Here is a 17,510-nt window from a genome sequence, read left to right as displayed (position 1 = left end):
CAACTGTGCATAAGCCCTTCCTTCCCAAGCCTCAGTTTTCTAATCTGTAAAATGAGGGAGTTGACCGGGGTGACTCTGGGGTCTCTCACCTAGCTCTCAATCTATCCTATACACTAGACACTGGCAGCCGATGACAGCGCTCCAAAAGTTAATCCTGAAGAAATGCGATAGGAAAGCGTATTGCTCCAACGTGTCATTGGAAGACGCCAACAATTAGTCAAATTATCAAATATGTAAGAAAACTCCTCCTGCCTCCCACCTGTCCCATCATCCATACACAGTCTTGGAGTGTCTATACAGCAGCCACCAGAGGACCCAGGATTCCAATCCTGCCTCAGCCATTTACTGGCTGTGTGACCTTGGGAAAGTCACTTCACTCTTCTTTGCCTCAGTTTCCTCATCTGTAAAGCAGACTAATGAGACCCTCCTCCCAGGGCTGTTGTGGGACCAACTGAGACAATACCTGGAGAGCCCTCTACAGACTGAAAGCACTACAGAGACACATGATCATCCTCACCATCTGTAGAAACTTTCTGACAGTGGCTGAGGGAAAGCAAAGATTTTCTCCAAGAACCTGTCTAAATCAATCCCAAGACAACACTTTGCTGCAGATCTCCACCGCCCATGGGCCACAGTGAGGATGTGCCCATGATGGATCCTGACTGACTGCCTAGGGCAGGGAGTCTGGCACCAAAAGGAATCCCCTCTGACGCCAGTGTCGTTGGGCTCGGGTTTCCTCCCACCTCCCCATCTGTGTCTCGTCACACACAGTTGTTGGTACTTTGTCTGCCCCATTAGACATGAATAAATGTTTGTCCCCAACTGGTGGGGAGAATCTTGAGGCAGGCAGACCCTCCAGCAGAAGGCAAGGAGGAAGAGGCTAACAAGGGAGGATCTTGCAGGCATGAAGAGAAGTGGGCAGATGAAGGCAGATGCACAGCTAGAGAACTCACCCCCTGCTCCAGGACAGAGAGCTGATCCCGGGCTGCCACGCCACCAATTATCAGAAGCTCCCTAGGACAAAGAATGAAGCAAACATCACACAGGAGGTACCAGAGAACAAGACACAGGACCAGTCAGTGCTGGAGGAGTCTGACCATCCTTGATCAAGGCCCACTGTGTCCCTAACAATCAAGCACCTCCTTGGCTGGGGCAGAGCAAACTGAACCACAAGTCATGGGGTATAGAGCACACACAGTCTTCTCCTCCATGGACCCAGAGAGACCCACCGCATCCTGCTGTCAGGGACACCTGACTGCTCCACCCCAGCTCCTGCCCCAGAGTGCTTCCTCCAGGAAGCCTTCCCTGATGGCTCATACCTCATTGCATTTGTCTGTACCTGGTAGGCACTTAAGTACCATTTTGGGTGGCAGAGATACTGTATGGGTCATGTTCCCTCATTAAGCCACAGCTACAAGGAGGACCACAAGGCTCCCCCCGCACAAGGAACCAAGCAAAGCTTTCCCAGGCCCTTCTGACAACACCTGACACTTTTCCTGCCCTGGGAGGGTGAAAGTGGCAGAGCCTCCAGAAGTCAGGCAGCCCTTGAGCCTGCCCTACTCCTGGTGACAACTGGTAGAATTAGGAAGAATCTGGGCGCTCTCCCCACTGCCATCTCAGAGCTCCGGCTCTCTGTGTCCAGGATCTGAGCTGGCTAGGATGGTCCTGTGTGTCACAGAAGGATGAGCTCCCCCCATCCCACCCCACCATGCCAAAGTAAGCCCAGCATCCCAACTTCCTGTAATGCTCGCACACATACATGGCGTTTTGTGAGTCTAAAGCGCATTCTTATTATCTTTTGACACACAAATGTACAAAGAACATTCACCAAACTGGTGCCTCATCTGTCCCCATGAAGGAGCAGGGAGCCACAGCCTACCACTCAGCCCGAGAAACTGCAGCAGGGACTCTCCTGCTAAGTAAGGAATGAGGCAGTACCTTCCTCTAGAGAACCTGCAGCCTCGAAGCTACATGTGGCCTGGAGGCTGCAGGTTCCCACCCGTGCTCTAGACACTGCCAAAGCCAGGGGCTCCTTTCTATTGGGCAGGACAGAAGCTTCCCCTAAACAGAGACCAGATGCCCTAACCTCCAACCTGACACTTCCAGAGGCCAAAGGAAGAAAGGCTGGGGAGTCGAGGTCATCTTGGAGCAAACAGGCCATACTTGTCCTCTGAAGGGATATGAACTCTGACAGCAAATTAGCAGCAAGCCTTGTCAGTCTCCATATTCCGAAAAATGTAGACAGTCCTGTACTTGAAAAGGCCTCTTGGCAGATAGAAAAGCCTACGCTTTGGTTCCAGGTCTGTGAGCTGAACCTGATGATCATCCGAGTCACCAGCACGTCCCATGGTACTCTCCCAGTTCTGACTCCCAGCCATAAAGAAGAGGAGGATATGCACTTGGGAAGGTCACTTGGGAGGCTACTTACCTCAGCTTTGGATTATCCACGTATTTTTTGAACTGCTTGACGTTATTCAAAGTCTGCTCTGCCAGCTCCCGGGATGGCTCCACAATAAGGGCCTTGGGAGCATTGGGAAGAAACTTGGTCTGCGCCACCTGTGCACTTCCTGTGAGAAGAAGAACGAACACTGGCCTTGCTGAGGAAGGCAGGCTAGGGTGCCCCCAGCCTAGCTCCATGTGGGCTCCCTTGGGAGGCCTGGCCCTCATCATTTACCTAACATACTCCCTATTACTGCTAGATCTGGACCCAAAAAAAAAGGCCCCAGCTTTAAAGTTGGGAAAGGAGGAATTCCTGAAGGCCCATGTGAATGCCAGTCTCCACAGTGCCGCATCACAGTGATCCTCACTAATACAATAGATTAAAAAACAAATGCACAAATGCCAAATAACCATGGTCAGACCCCTCAGCATGGCCTGTGCCCTGAACAGGGGCTGGTGAAGAGTTTTGCAGAGGCCTGGGCCCAGTACCACCGGAGCCCCCATGCGTGTGAGGGGAAGATGGAGCCAAAAGAACTGCCAGGTTCCTGCTCTGTCACCAGTCTAAGACAGACACAAAAATCTACTGCCAGCCAACAATGAACAGTCTCTATCATGTCATTCCCAGGAAACTCCAGTCTCACTGGGTCCACAGCTGTCGGCTCCCCATCACATCACCCTTTGTGAGACCCCCAAAGGCCCCAGCACAATACCTGTGTGTTGAGATTTCACTACATGGCCATCAGAAGCCTTGCAGAGACCAACAAATCCGTCTTTGGGGGGAAATTTAAATTCTTCTTCACCAAAGTTAAATTTCAGTTCAGCATTCTAAGAGAAGGAAGCGAAAAAGTCAGAACTGGGCAAACAGCACCACTAGGGCCTAGATGCTTTAATGAAAACAAGACTCAGAGGACAATTGTGTAATTAGACGTTTACCTTTAAGACACATGCAGCAAAGAATGCCTGGTTCTTCAGGTGGGCTGGTATTTCGAAAGCTAGACCAAGGTCTTTTCCTTTAAAGAAAAACAGTGAACCCTAAACACACTTCTGTCACTTTGTACTCCGTATTTATGCAAAGCGGCATTCTGAGCACTGATGATTATAAAATCAAAATATAGATCAACTCTGATAAACACTGAAGATGCTTCACATTGTTCAGTATCAAATATTCCACCAAGATTTCTTTATGTAAAAGTAAACAAATGTATCCATCTCGTTAGTATGCAGATTTGCTTTTGTTTTTAATAAATGGTACAATTATATGTATACCAAAGATTTGTTTTAAAATAAATTTCTTTATGACTTATTAAAAAAAATTAAGAATAGTGAGAGGGCAGAGAAAATAGCCAAATTCAGTGGAAGTGAATACTCTGAAATCTCCTCCAGAAAACCCCCAAAGAACTCACCATTTTTTGAGAACTTCACCTGGCCTTTGTCAACATCCAGGTAACATCCAATTGTATCATGCATAGTGAATTCCTAAAATGGCAAAAATGAAAAAGCATAAATGAATTATTAATAGCCAATTCCCACCAAAACAAACTTTAGGGACATGGTCTCCAAAAAGTTCTTGGCAATTTTTAATACACACCTTTTTAATATGGACTGTATAAATTTAGTACAACAAATTAAGATCATGAGGTTTTGAAGGGGACCAGCACAAAAAATAACACTATTAGATGGGCCTAGCATTAATAATGAGGCTCTAATGTCTGAAATGTTAAAATCAAAACAATGTCTGACAGGATGGTGACATTCTCACAACTAGTAAACGGCAAAATTATAAAAACCAAAGGATAACTGAATGTCGCATTTGTTTTGCAATTTTGCAGAGCTTCTTAACCTAAAACCAAATGTTTCATGGAAATACGTTTAAAAAATTTCTTTTTTAAAACTCCTCTACATATGTTACTTTTCTGAGAGACCAACACTGCTGAAGAATGAGGCGTTTCCACGAACGCAGCTTACCTCTCCATAATTGTCAAACTGTTTGTTATGGGACTTCTTTCCAGTTCCACCAAAGCCAAAGCCAAACTTATCGGTACCTACGAGAAGAAACTCTTCTTATTAAACAGTAAAATGACAGGACTTTCACCAGCTCTCTGCTTAAACCACTACTCTGCACCAACATGGGGCTCATGCCCTCACACTTGATGGCTTTCACTCATCCCTCGTCAGGAAATTTCCTCTCTAGCATTAGAACTGACATTGCCCATCACGGCCAGTTCCCAGTCTACTCTCTGCCCTCCTGAAACAGGAAACCAACCAAGAAAGCAACTTTTTTTTTTTAAATGCTGTGCTATTAATGACTGCTCAAAGATTCTGAAGGCAGGGATTTTCCCATCGGTGTACATCTTTGGCCAGAAGTTGAAGACCATTTCCAGAAGTGTTGTAGGAGCCACTCCTGGCTCAAGTAGTCTCTGGTTCCTGGAGTTTTGTCTGCCTGCATAATCACAGCACAGAAGGAACACTCTGGAGCTGTCTAGTTCAACCCCTTGGCTTTTACAGATAAAGAGACCGAGACCCAGGGAGCCAAGAGGAGTTGGTCCAGGCTGCCCAGGAAGGAGGAGGAGGAGCCAAGATTCAAGCCCAGGCCTTGGAACTGCAGTCCCGTCTCACCCAACACCCTTCATGTCGGCTCATTTCCAGTAGGCAGAGACAGGATCAAACACATTTTTAAGTCACAATTCAAGTCCAACCTGTCAGTGTGCTAATTTCCTGCCTAGATCACCTCTCAGCCTCCGTGAACCTCCTCAAAGCTTCAGCTTCTTAAAAATTAATGTGTAAAAGTGCAATGCACAAAGGCTACAGTGAGGGCACAGAAATCGAAAACCAGGAAAAAACACTTCTGTGCAGACCCATGGAAACACCAAAGGGTCAAAGTCTTGTACGTGGCCAACCAAAGAAAATCACAGCTCTTTCAATATGCCAGGAAGCTGAAGTCCGGAATCACTACAACTGCTGTCCTCCCAACTATTTCTGCAAAGAAAAGCATCCCACTCATCAGCTAGGAAGCCACGCCATGTGGGGCCAACGCACCCAAGTCTAGGGAAGCCTGGGAAGTGGACCAGCCAACTCTGCACAAGCCTTGGTCGTGACAGGACACTTCATAGTAGTGTTTTCCTATAAACACAAAGATTTTAGAAAGGATCATTCAGACATCATCCAACCACAAAAATGGCTAATCCTAGCCCATTAAAGTTCTGATGCTGGACGGAGCAAACGTAGAGGGGCAAGAGGCTTGCTCAGGCCACCTCCAAAATGGGGATAAGACCCTCTCTCTCTGCCCTCACACCTCTTTCTTTAATTAAAGCCTCCTCCAAGAGCCTGTATTTACTTCTCAGGCACCACTTGTCCCCCAGCCTTTCCTATCCAATTTCTGTCTGTCTCCCAATCGCTGGGCACCGTGCCTGACATTCAGTTGATGCTTAAATGATGCCCGCTGAGTGAAACCATCTCTCCTGTTGTATGCCATCACCAACCCCTTGCCAGGGTCCAGGAAGCATGGCTGGAGGGCAAAGCTACCTTTCATCACTCCTTTCGTTGACCGACACCCATGCCATTCCTTCACTTCTCGGCTTTGGCAGCAAAGACCATCTGACCCAATTGCTAGAGGGGAGGGGAGAAATAAAAGTGTGTCAAGACTGGCCCGTGGGGAGGCACCCACCAATACAAAGCAACCAAAGTATGGAAACAGGCAGAGACGGAGGGGTGGGGACCAACCAGAGGGGTTGCAGAGAGGGAGGTGATACAACTGACTAGAGGAGAGGGGGGGGTCTGGCATGGAAGGAAGAACCTCCCGCCTGCCTGCCCAGGGCATAAGGAAGAATAGGGAATGGGCCTGCCCCTCAAATGGCTCTAAACCCAAAGGGGCTCCTCACTCCTAGAGAGTAAGCCATCTGAGAGCAGGGGCCTCCCTCTAGGGAGGGCTCAGAATCTCCCTCCATTTCCCATCAGCTCAACAGCTTGATCTCACTCCAGAATCATCCCGCCCTGCTCTCGGGACCTGCTGGCATCGTCCTCTCCCCTCTGTCTCCCCTCCTGGAGGCCAGAGATGGTCCTCCTGATTACTGACCAAGCTTTTTATCTCTGAACACTGCAGGCACCTGATAACTCTTTACTGTTTGAAGGCACCTTTAAGACCAGAGCTCCCACAAATAAGACAGGCCTTGGCAGAGAGCAGTGTGGACAGGAAGCAGTCGAGCCTTCTGTGTTTGGGCGTATGGAGACTGAAGGACCATGTCTGAGGGACTCAGAAGTCACGTGGGGAGAGGAGGGCAGTGTGTACAAGCACAAATACAGTCAGCACTGGCTGGTCTAAGGCTCTCGTGGAGGACACCTTTGTAACAAAGCTGCGTCTGACAAGCTCCTCACACAAAGCAGGTTCTCAATCATTTGGGAATGAATTCTCAGCATGTTCTGTGGTAGAACACTTAATGAGAAGTGACCAACCGCCTGCCTTGGCAAACAGAGCCCTAATGTACCAGAGTTGTGGCTCAAGGAGAAAACAACATTAAAAAAGAAATGAACAATCCTATCTCAGATTTCTTCGTAAATGTCCTTCAGTCCTTTGCACCACCTTAGCAAAGAATCATGGCACCGAGCCTGGCACAGAACACGGCATCACTGTGTGAAAGCAAAGATGTCCCCAGTGACCTTCAGCAATGCCAGGAGGGGCCCATCCGCCATTACAGGCCCTCCCAGGGGCCCGTGCGCCACAGAAGGCTGTGAGAGCCACTCACCAAAAGCAGATCCTCTGTCATATGGGTTCATCTGCCATTTGTTGAGCACTAAAGGGAGGAGAAAATCAAACAGCACATTTGATCAGAACAAGAGACAACAGATGTTTACAAACTTTAGTCAGCTGAGTGTATTCTGTGCCTCCAATACCCCAGGGGAGAGGGGAGGCTGATCTAAAACCTCCTCTTTTATTAAAGGGGAAACAGAGACGGAGAGGCTTAGAGGGGTCAGGAGCAGGGCCAAGGGTAGAGCTGCCTGCCCCGCTCTGCCCCTCAGCGTGTGACTACAACAGCCCCAGCTCTCCCACCCCAAGGACATGACTCAGAATAAGTCACCTCCCCTCTGAGATCAGCGTGTCCCAGTCAAGTGACAGTCAACTTTCCTTCTTCCAAGCCTACTCTACGGAAAGCCCTGAGATGGTCTGCGGCTCATTCCCAGTGCAAGGGAAACAAGCACTTCCTAATGCAAAAGAAGCTTCCTTTCTTAAATGCAGGGACCTGCATCATTAACTAAGCTAGGCAGAGAGGTGATCACAACAGGCACTTCTGAGTACGTACAAGTGAAAAGCTGCTGCAGGAACTAAATCAATGAGACAAGGAAAAGCAGGAAAGCTGCCCTGACAAGGACCATCAGCCTGACCAAATATTTGTGTGTGCAATGTCCAAGAAGGCTCTGACACCAACAACACATAAAGAACTACTGGCAATATTTATGGCCCAGGTCCATTCTCCGGCAGACGGGAGGCCAAAGGCCCATGAACAAACAGCTTTAAAAGAGGAAATGCCAACTGTGAACAACCACATGACAATCACCAATCAGAGAAAATGCAAGTCAAAACAAGCCTGAAGTTTCTCCCCAGAACCATGGAATTGGCAAAGACGACAGGCAACAGGCATAGTCCATGTGGGAAGGGTTGGAGCAGCTGGAAATAACGTGCATCCGCCCATTCCGATCCAAAGAGCCCACTGCAGGGGTGCAGGTCACAAACCCAAAGGAAGCCCTGCACACCACCACATCTCTCCAGCGGTGCCTTTTGGTGGCACGTGATTGCACTATACACAATGACAGATGTGAAGGATTCAGGAAGACACGAAGGATGCAAAGCGAAGTCATTGCACACAAGAAAACACGCACGGTGACAACAGCCACATAAACGCCAACAACCAACACTGTGTCATCCTGATTCCTGAATCTGGCCCTAAGGGAGAAACGGGAAGAGGTCTGGACTGCTGTCCCTTCTTCAGGGTGGGGACAGTCACATGTGACAGAGGTTATGGCAGTTTGGCTGAACTTGTTTCTCCTAGCTATAAGGGATGGCTGTCTGGGTGGAAAGGGAGGAGAGAAATATTGGAAAATGAAGACAGAAAAAAGGCCACTTTCCAGTGACTCTCCTCAGGCCCAGAGCTCCGGCCCTGGCAGGCATATGCCCCAAGGATCTGAGAAGCCTCAGATTCACTGAAATACTATAAGCAGCACTTTCTGCAGAAGGACACAAACTGGAAACAGAGTCAAGGCCTCTCTAACAGTGAAATGGTGAATGATGCCTAAAGGCCACGGAATGTTCCTGTGCTCTCAGAAATGACAAACGTCATCAACACAGAAAGAAGCCCGGGAAAAGAACATGAAGACAGACCCCGTAAAGACAGTGATGACAACCACACGGAAGAAAGGGAATGCTGTGCAACCATAATGGCCAAGGTGGGCCTGAAAGAAAAGATTTGAAAATGAGCCTCCCTCCCTTCTTTGCTTCAAGCTAGGGAAGTATCAGTGCTGGAGGCAGACAGGGAGATGACAGGATGGGCCAGGACCCCTGGGCTAAGCCAGGACACTGGCTGGCTGGCACCACCGCCAAGCAGGAGGGGGCGTGGGGGCAAATGCTGCCTCCACGGCACTGAATGACGCACTCATCAATTTGGCTGAATGGTCTTTTTGTCTGGAGAAGGAAAGAAAAAGCCATACTTGGAAATGAAGGTGATGTCCAACAAGAAATAGTTTAAAATTATGAGGAGTGCCCCCTCCACCCCAGCTCAATGCAGGACACGCCTGGAACCCTCCTCATAAAGACTTTTAAGAGATGAGGCATTTACTGCTTTATTAAGCCACAGTAGAGGGATGGAAGTGGGAGGGAGAGAAAAGTGAACGTTGTTAACTGAAAAAAAGATAAAAAAAAAGAAGACAGCCTATGTTACTGCTGCGCAGCTCTGAGTATCAGAAAATTCTGTATTTCACTGAACTGAAATTAGCCCCTGAAACTTCTCCTTCATGGATACAGGTGGGATTCCTAAAGGTGACAAAACAAGTCTCTTCAGTCTTCCCCCAGGAAAATCCTTCACATACTGGAAAAAACCCCCTCTCCTCCTGCCCATCCCATCTGGTGGCAGCTCCTGCACGCCAAGCCCCGTCACATTCTCTCGCCCAGCTCCAACGTGTCCACATCCCTCAGAATCATCCAGACAAGTCACACATCAGAGGGTTCCGTTCCGTTAGGGACTCCACAGCTCCGGTTCATTGATCAAACCACAGGATCATTACAGTGCTTTAAACAATTCAGACAGTGATACGTAACACCTCTTCTTACAGCATTTCTGCTTGTTATACTATATGACACATAATATAGGATACAGCATGAGCCCAACTTACAGCCTAAAAGGCTGAGTTCAAAACTGACCTTCAGAGACCACCTACTGTAACCCTCTCCTGTAACAAACAAGGACACCTGGGCACCGCAGACATATGCTAACTTGCCCAAGGTCTCCCGGTCTGATGGTGCCCAAGCCAGAACCAGAAGAGCACTTTTTGGGCTTTTACTCCCTTCCATTCTGCAGGATCAAAAGGAATACATGAGACTGTAAATCAGAGAAAACCAGGCATGCCAGATATAGCCTAAGGGAAATGCTAGAAAAATGATATGTTGTCTTTGGATCTTAAAGATCTAGGCTGAGGGATCCCCTTAGAGCCAGCGCTGAGCACAGTGCTCGCAGCCAGCCCCGTGCACAACGCCTGAGCACCCCAATGTCTCACACACAACGATGCCATAAAAACATCAGTCTGACTGAATCACATCAAGCCCACAAGTGTGGTTCTCCGCCTCACGACATGATGCTAATCTCTTCTGCTGCCTACTCAATGAGCAAACCCACCAGTAACAGTTTAAAAACAAACCCCAAAGTTCCCAAAAGTTCATAAATTTCACGAGTTCACTTACTGAGAAAACAAACATTCCCATCTTAATATTACCTGCAGCCCCAGTTTTCACAGTGGTCTTCCCTTTCTTGCCCTCCTGCTGGTCCTTCAGGGTCTCATAAACTATCTGGATAACCGGGATACTGAAGGCCTAAAGAAGAAAGACATTCCACTTACCAAGACTCAGCCACACAAAGGCTATAAACGTGCAAACCAACGAAGAGTGTACAAAGGAGACGTTGTCAAAAGACCTAATGAGTGTTTGCTCAAATGGCCCACTACCGTCACGTGACCAAACCAAAACTGACCGAAGGACGGAGGAGAGATGGCAGCCTTCGAGGACGGAAGCCAAGCCTAGGAGCTGAATGGAGCCAGCCACACACCAAGATGGGCACACCCTCCTTCCCCCCTCAAAGGCTCCCACACCGAAATCTCTTCCTTGACTGTAATTAGGCTCATTCCTTCCTACCTACAAACATGGCCATATCTCCCCTAGTTAAAAAAATCCTCCACTTGTCCATCTAACCCCACTGTCATCCTGTTTCTTTCCCCTCTGTCTACACCAGGGGCCTCCACTTTCTCCACTCTGGCTCCTGACCTCCCTGTTCTCTTAGTTGCCACGTCCAACGGCCTCTGCCCAGACCTCATTGTCCTTGGCCTCTTTGCCACTTTGACTAGTGGTCATTCTGTCCTCCCTGGCACACTCTTCTCTCTAGGTTTTCACAACCCCTCTCCCCCCACCCCCTCCTGGTTCTCCTCCTCCCTCTGACAGCTTCTTCTGTCTCCTTTGCTGGATCCTCCTTCAGATCATGCCTTCTCACACAGGTGTCCCTCAGACCTCTGTCCCAGGTCCTTCTCTTCTCCCTCCAGACCACATCACTTGGGGATCTCCTCAGTTGCCATGGATTTAATGATCACCTCTACACCACTGATGCCCAAAGTTGCCTATCCCGCCCCAAACTGTCTGCTCATTTCCAACTGGACAGTCAGCAGACATCTGAAACTCAATTTATCCACAACTGAACTCACGACTTTCCCCTCACCCTCCTGCCTCCTCCCTTCCTATTATTACTATGGTGGGCACCCCAGGCTCTCAGGCTCCCAACCTAGGAGTCATCCTGGGCTCCTCACTCTCTCAGCCCCTAGATCCAAACTGTTGTCAAGGCTTGTAGATCCTACCTTTATAACATCTCTCCAACACATCCCCTTCTTTCCTCTGACTCTGCCCCCACCCCACCTCATCATCTCATGCCTGGACTATGGCAGTAGTTGCTGGGGGGCAGGAGATCTCCCTGCCTCAGGTCTCTCCCCACTCTAATCCATACTCCATTCAACCACTAAGGTGATTCTCCTAAAATGCAGGTCTGACTGTTATCATACCCCTCCTCAAAAATCTCCAGTGGCTCCCTATTGCCCCCAGGAACAAATCCAGAAAGCCCTTCCTCACCTATCTCTGCCCTGCCCCTGCAGCTCTGCATTCTCTTTATACCTGACACCCTGCCCCCCCCTCCTCCCCCCCCCCCCCCCCGCCATACCCTGTGATCCCACGACACTGGCCTCCCAATTGGGCCTTTGCACTGGCTGTGCCCGATGTCTGGAACCCTCTCCCTCTTAATCTCTGCCAGCTAAGCTCTGGGCCCCACTAGAATTCCCCCTTCTGCAGGAAGCCTTCCCCAGCCTCCTTGATCCTATCTCCATCTCGTCTGTACCTAGCAGTCTTCCCCACCAGACTCTGAGCTCCTTTGTGGGGTGGGGAGGTGTCATCTTTTCCCTTTCTTTGCATCCCCAGCACAGTGCCTGGCACATGTCTGATGCTTATCCAGTGTTTATTGCTGAATAGAAGGCAACAAGTAACTTCTATTTGCAAATCATTTTTAGTGTCAAACCCCGAGAAGTCAAAGGGGAAAAGTACTGAACGTTTATGTGCGGCACACTCCCCTCAAAGAAAACACCCAAATACCTCACCCGAAAACATGCTGGGGCATTTCCTTTCAAAATCCCATCCAGAGCTCAATTTCAAAGGACTCTAATTGAGCAGTTTGTGGCAACACCATCCCAAGCCCCTTAGTTAAGAAAATGAAGTTCACACTAATTTCCTCCGAGAACTAAAATACTTCCATATACCAAGGAGGAAGCTGCTGAAAATCCCTTCAAAATTCAATCACACCAAATTGCACAAACAGTTCGTTTTATTACTTACACCAGTCTTTCCACTTCCTGTTTCTGCAGCCTGCAAGGGAGATAAATTGTTCATAGTTCAGATCGGCAATTAATGACCATCATTAAATTACCCTTTATAGCACTCACATTTCCCTGTTGGGCTTGGTTAGGATGCACTGCCCAGCTACCTTCACTTTGAAGTCCTTCTTCCTTCTACTTCTGCTAATCCCCAAAAGGAGCCGAGGAGGGGCCTCCGTCTGGGGTCTGGGAAGTCATCGAGGCACTGAGTGCCCCACCAAGCCCTGGCCAGAAGCCATGGTGGTGCGACTCTGATCTCAGTTCTCAAAGCCAGAGGTGGAGGGGTGCTAGAAGTGGGTGATCCCCTGGGAAGCTGAGGACAGAGGAGGGGGTGCTTCCTGCAGCTCAAGGGTGAGTGGCCTGGCTCCTCCCAGGAATGGTCTCTGAAGACCCAGTCAAGCCACAGACAGAAGGATTCCTGAAGAAACTAAAGCTGTTTCGCCAAAGGAAGGATATGACATTCCCTTTCCCTCAAGTGTCTGAAAGGCTTTCATGGACATGAGATTGGTCTTGTCCAGCTTGGCCCAGAGAAGAGACCGAGCACTCATGGGCAGAAGCTGCTAAAGCAGATTCAGGTGTGATGTAAGGAGTCATTCTGGACTGGAACAGCTGCCTGAGAAAGTGCCCGGCTCCCTCACAAAGGAGGTCCTCAATGTGCAAGCGACCCTCTGGCAAGTGAGTCAGAAAGAACACTTGTTTGCAGCAATGGGCTTGAATGAGATGACTGACCACTGAGGGCCCGTCCAAGTCTGAGCTTCTCTGTGTAGAAAAGTCAGGACTAGAAATTGGGCCTGCCATGGCAGTGAACCAGAAGGCTGAGTCACAAAAGCTGCAGACCAGGGACTGGCAACGGGATTTCAAGTCAACAAGGAGAACGCGCTGGCACACGGGAGCGACAGCAGAGAATGCTCCATGTGGGTGTTTCTGCCTGTACAATACAATACCAGTGGAGACCTCCCAGGCAAGCTGGTCTCCATCCCACAAGAGAAGATAAGGAATTCTACCTCTCTCAGGGAGAATGAAGGGGCCCTCAAAAGGGATTTAGAAGTCACACACAGGGGAAGAAAGGACCCTTAAGTCATGAAAAGCAGACCTTCTGGGCACTCCCTACAATGATCCCTCAGATCCACTAGTCATGGGGGGTCGGGCGGGAGAGGGTGGAAAGGCACCAGCAGAGGAAAAGGCTGGGCTGAAGGATGAGACCAAAAGAGAGCAAAGAGATGGGGAGCAATGTGCTCCACAATGGCCAAACCTGGAAGGACTGGGGGCTACTCCTGGTGATTCAAGTGGGGACAGATGATGCCATCCTAAGAGAGCCTGGAAAATACTGTGAAGGACTCTCAGGCACAGGTAACGTCCTGACAAAGCAGGGATTCAGAAGAGAAGGGGGGGAATGGGGAGCCGCTCACCAAGGGGCTGGGTTAAGCATCAGTAACTGTGCTGCCAAGTGACCCTAACATCCGCACTCTCCGGCCCTGCGCCTGACAGGCCCCCATTACGGACAGCAGCACTTTCTGCAGGTTTGCAGATGCCCCTGGATCGGCTCCACAGAGGGTGCGAGGTGAGCTGTGACAAGGGACGATGAGAAGGGAATGGGGAGAAGCCCTTCTCAGCCCAGCGGGGGGACTGACCAGGGCTAGGGCCATCCGGCAGGGCCCGCTGGGAAGAGGTGCTGACTCGAGACCTGTTGGGGTGTAAGCTCAGTTTCATGAGGACAGTCTCGGGAAGGTAAAGGTGAGGCCCCCCAGGGAACAGCTGGGGATTGAGGCGTGAGACCCGGGCTATCTCGTGCATTTCCGCCTCTTCTCAGTGGGAAACTTGCTGGGGAAAGCATTCCACTCTTGAGACTGGCCCGGGGTCTGAGCACACCTGTTGTTGTCTAACAGGCACGGCATTCAGGTACGAACTATGCGGGGGGAGCTTAAGTGGGGACAGGAAAGCCTGGAGGCGCTCTTCTGGCTGCGGGGTCCCCTTTGGGGGTCCCTCCCCGGGGCTCTTCTGGCTGCGGGGTCCCCTTTGGGGGTCCCTCCCCGGGCTCTTCTGGCTGCGGGGTCCCCTCCCCGGGCTCTTCTGGCTGCCGGGCCCTTGGAGGGCAGAGGGTGCCCCCTCTCCCGCTCCATCCTCTTGCTGTACGATCCTGGCCCCTTGGGAGGAGGAGGACTCCTCTCCCTGCACGTGTCGCCAAGACCCTGAACACTCCGGACAGCCTCTGCTCGCCGGCCTCCGCGGTCAGCCTGAGCGGGCCGGTCCGCAGGAGGGAGGCCGCAGCCGGGCAGTGCCCAGGGCTCCCCACCCCAGCCTCGCCGCCCAAGCGCGACCCACGCACCATGAGCACGTCGCCTCCTCCCAGGATCAGCGGGATGGACTCGGCCTGGATGTCCGTGGGGAGGCTGCGGGGAAGCGCAGGACGGACGGACGTCAGTTAGTCTGCCCGCGCCGCCCCCCGGGGGCACCCGGAGCCCCGCGGACCGGCCCCCTCCCGCCCGGCCCCGCACTCACAGCCAGTCCATCTCCTCCACGGCCTGCGCGATCTCGGGCATCACGCCCATCTCTGTCAAAGGAAGCGCGGGGTTGGAGGGGTGAGAGAGCGGCCGGGGGCGGGGCGCTGCCTCCCCCGGCCCCCTGCGGTGTCCCCTCGCGGCGGGAGAGGCCTGCGCCCCAGGAGAGCCGGGCCCTGGTCCGGACCGCTCCCGGCCTGGAGGTCCGGGGTCTCAACTGGACCCTGGGAACCCTCCGGGAAGGCTCCCGTGTGCACGTGGGGGTGCGCCGCCTCTAGAAGGCAGGTCCAGGGTCCCGGGGGGGCCAAGCTTTGGGGGGCAGCCACGCCAGGGCACCTGAGGGACCCCCAGCACAGGAGGCCTGCGGGGGCGCAGTCGGAGGCGCGGAGCTGGGGCGTCCTGCACCACGAGCGCTGTGCGGGTCACAGAGGGGGCCCCCAGCACTCAGATGGGGGAGCACGCCCCTCCCCGCACGGTATGGGGGAGCTCCTTGGGGGGTGCGCAATCCCCCCCCAAACCCCTCCTCCACCATCCAGGTGCACTAGGGCACCCCCGGCCACGGTGGAAGGGGGAAGGAGGGGTCACTAGGGCCAAGGGCCGCTGCGGGAGGCGCACGGCACTCCCAGAGGCCCCACCTCGGGGGAGGGCGGGGCTGGGCGGGGTCGCGGGGAGGGGCCGAACCCAGCACATTGGCCAGAGCAGGCGGCAACGTCTCACTCCCGAGGCCCCGCCCCCGCCCCGCCCCGCCCCGCCGGCGCGCGAGGATAGGCTAGGACCCGGCCGACGCCGTGTCCGAGGGGGACGGAGGAGGGGGCGCATGCGCAGAAAGGCAGCGCATGCGCAGAGCGGCAGGGGCCCCGCAGGCACCGGGGGGAGGGGCGCAGTGACTAGGGGGCCCGAGGACGTGGCCCCGGGAGGGACCTAGAGAGAGGGAAGGATGGGGCAAAGGGCCCGGCGCAGGCCGAAGCCGACTTCCCTCCCCGACGTGCCCGCCACCTCACGAGGGCCAGCCTGCTCTCCTTCCGCCCCTACGGCCCGCCGGCCGCTCCCTCGCCCCCCACGTACGCACCTGAGAAGGCCGCCATCTTAGCGCTGTCTTCCCTCGGGAGTCCTCGTACGGCCTGGTGCGCCTGCGCACCGCGAGGGCGGGTCCTCCGCGGCCGCCAGACCTGCGCAGCTCTCGGGGAGGGCGGGGCGCCGCGGCTTTTGCGCAGTGTGGCCCGCGGCCGCCGGGCCTACTGCGCCTGCGCAGATTTGGGGAGGGCGGGGCGCCGCGGCCGGGGGCGGGTGGGCTGTGTCTCCGCGGGGCTGGGCAGCTAGGGAGGCGTGGGTTCGAATCCCGCCTCCGACATTCTCGTCACCCCGCTCCTGCCCCATTTTACGGAGAAACTGAAGCCCGGACTGGCAGCCTTCCCCTAAAGGGCTCTGTTTCCTCCTGTCTCGGCCCCGCCCGTGGAACGCCTGCTATGTCCCCCCCCTTCCCCCTGCCTGGGGACCCCTTTGTGAGGGCTTCCCCCTGTGGGGGGGGGGGTGCTTCTGTTTGCATACAGTAAGCGCCTAATAAATGCCTCTTGCCGGAGCATGCTACACACGCAGTGGATAATGGATCCCACCCTGGGACACTTCTCTCCCCATGGATCGGGGGTGCAGTGGGTAGAGTGCCAGTGCGGGAGTCAGGAGGACCTGGGTTCAAATCTCAGACATAGCTGTGTGACCTTGGGCCAGTCACTTCACCCCAATGCCTCATCCTGGGTCATCTCCAGTCATCCTGAGGAGTATCTGGTCACTGGATCCAGAAGGCTCTGGAGGAGAAGTGAGGCTGGTGACGTGCACAGCCCTCCCTCACTCAACACAAAGCCAAGTGTGAGCCATGGCATCACTTCTCTGATGGCCTGGTCTTCTTTGGCCACAAAGGATGGACACACATCTGAGCCCCAGATGGCCCCAAGTCTGGTTTTCACTGACCGTGTACAGCTTCTCCATCCTTGACTGTCAAATACAGGACTGATCTGATTTCTCTGTGGATCATCTGGTGATACCCAGGTGTAATGTCCCCTTTGGGGCTGTGACCAGGGAGTCATCTGGACAAGACCCTATTGACGTCTGTGCCACATCACCTGGCACTCCAAGGACAGACACCCATTGTTCCCGTTCCCTTGATTTCCTCCGGTAGCATTCCAACGCCCTATAATGACCACGAAATCTTTTTTCTTTTTTGCTGTTATTTCTAGAAGACGTTGTAGGTCTTCGTGGAACTGATCAACTTTGACCCGCTCGGCACTCCTATCACTGCGATGTTGAATGGTTTGCCTTGGATCCAAACAGATATCATTCTGTCAGTTCTGAGGTCATACACTAGGACTGCTAACCTAACCCTAACCCTTTTATCAGCGCTGAAGGCCTCTGACTGGATTC

The 17,510-nt window shown here is 52.5% G+C and overlaps 1 protein-coding gene across 1 annotated transcript in view; it reads right to left on the bottom strand.

Moving 5' to 3' along the window:
* The window catches only part of DDX1 (DEAD-box helicase 1), a 28,708-nt gene extending 12,427 nt beyond the window's left edge, over positions 1-16,281 (bottom strand). The window contains exons 1-14 of the mRNA XM_072642761.1: positions 16,165-16,281; positions 15,097-15,148; positions 14,924-14,987; positions 12,560-12,589; positions 10,414-10,510; positions 7,179-7,226; positions 5,962-6,045; positions 5,476-5,559; positions 4,405-4,481; positions 3,843-3,915; positions 3,373-3,449; positions 3,150-3,264; positions 2,429-2,567; positions 954-1,014 (exon numbers count right to left, since the gene is read on the bottom strand). Coding sequence (XP_072498862.1) covers positions 954-1,014; positions 2,429-2,567; positions 3,150-3,264; positions 3,373-3,449; positions 3,843-3,915; positions 4,405-4,481; positions 5,476-5,559; positions 5,962-6,045; positions 7,179-7,226; positions 10,414-10,510; positions 12,560-12,589; positions 14,924-14,987; positions 15,097-15,148; positions 16,165-16,180 — 1,017 coding nt within the window. The 5' untranslated portion in view covers positions 16,181-16,281. The remainder of the gene's footprint in view (positions 1-953; positions 1,015-2,428; positions 2,568-3,149; positions 3,265-3,372; positions 3,450-3,842; positions 3,916-4,404; positions 4,482-5,475; positions 5,560-5,961; positions 6,046-7,178; positions 7,227-10,413; positions 10,511-12,559; positions 12,590-14,923; positions 14,988-15,096; positions 15,149-16,164) is intronic.
* Positions 16,282-17,510: the final 1,229 nt, after the last annotated feature.

Source organism: Notamacropus eugenii, chromosome 1 (genome assembly GCF_028372415.1).
Source record: "Notamacropus eugenii isolate mMacEug1 chromosome 1, mMacEug1.pri_v2, whole genome shotgun sequence".
Lineage (NCBI taxonomy): Eukaryota > Metazoa > Chordata > Mammalia > Diprotodontia > Macropodidae > Notamacropus > Notamacropus eugenii.
Note: the sequence above shows the minus strand (reverse complement) of the source record. Positions and strands in the feature narration are given on the sequence as shown.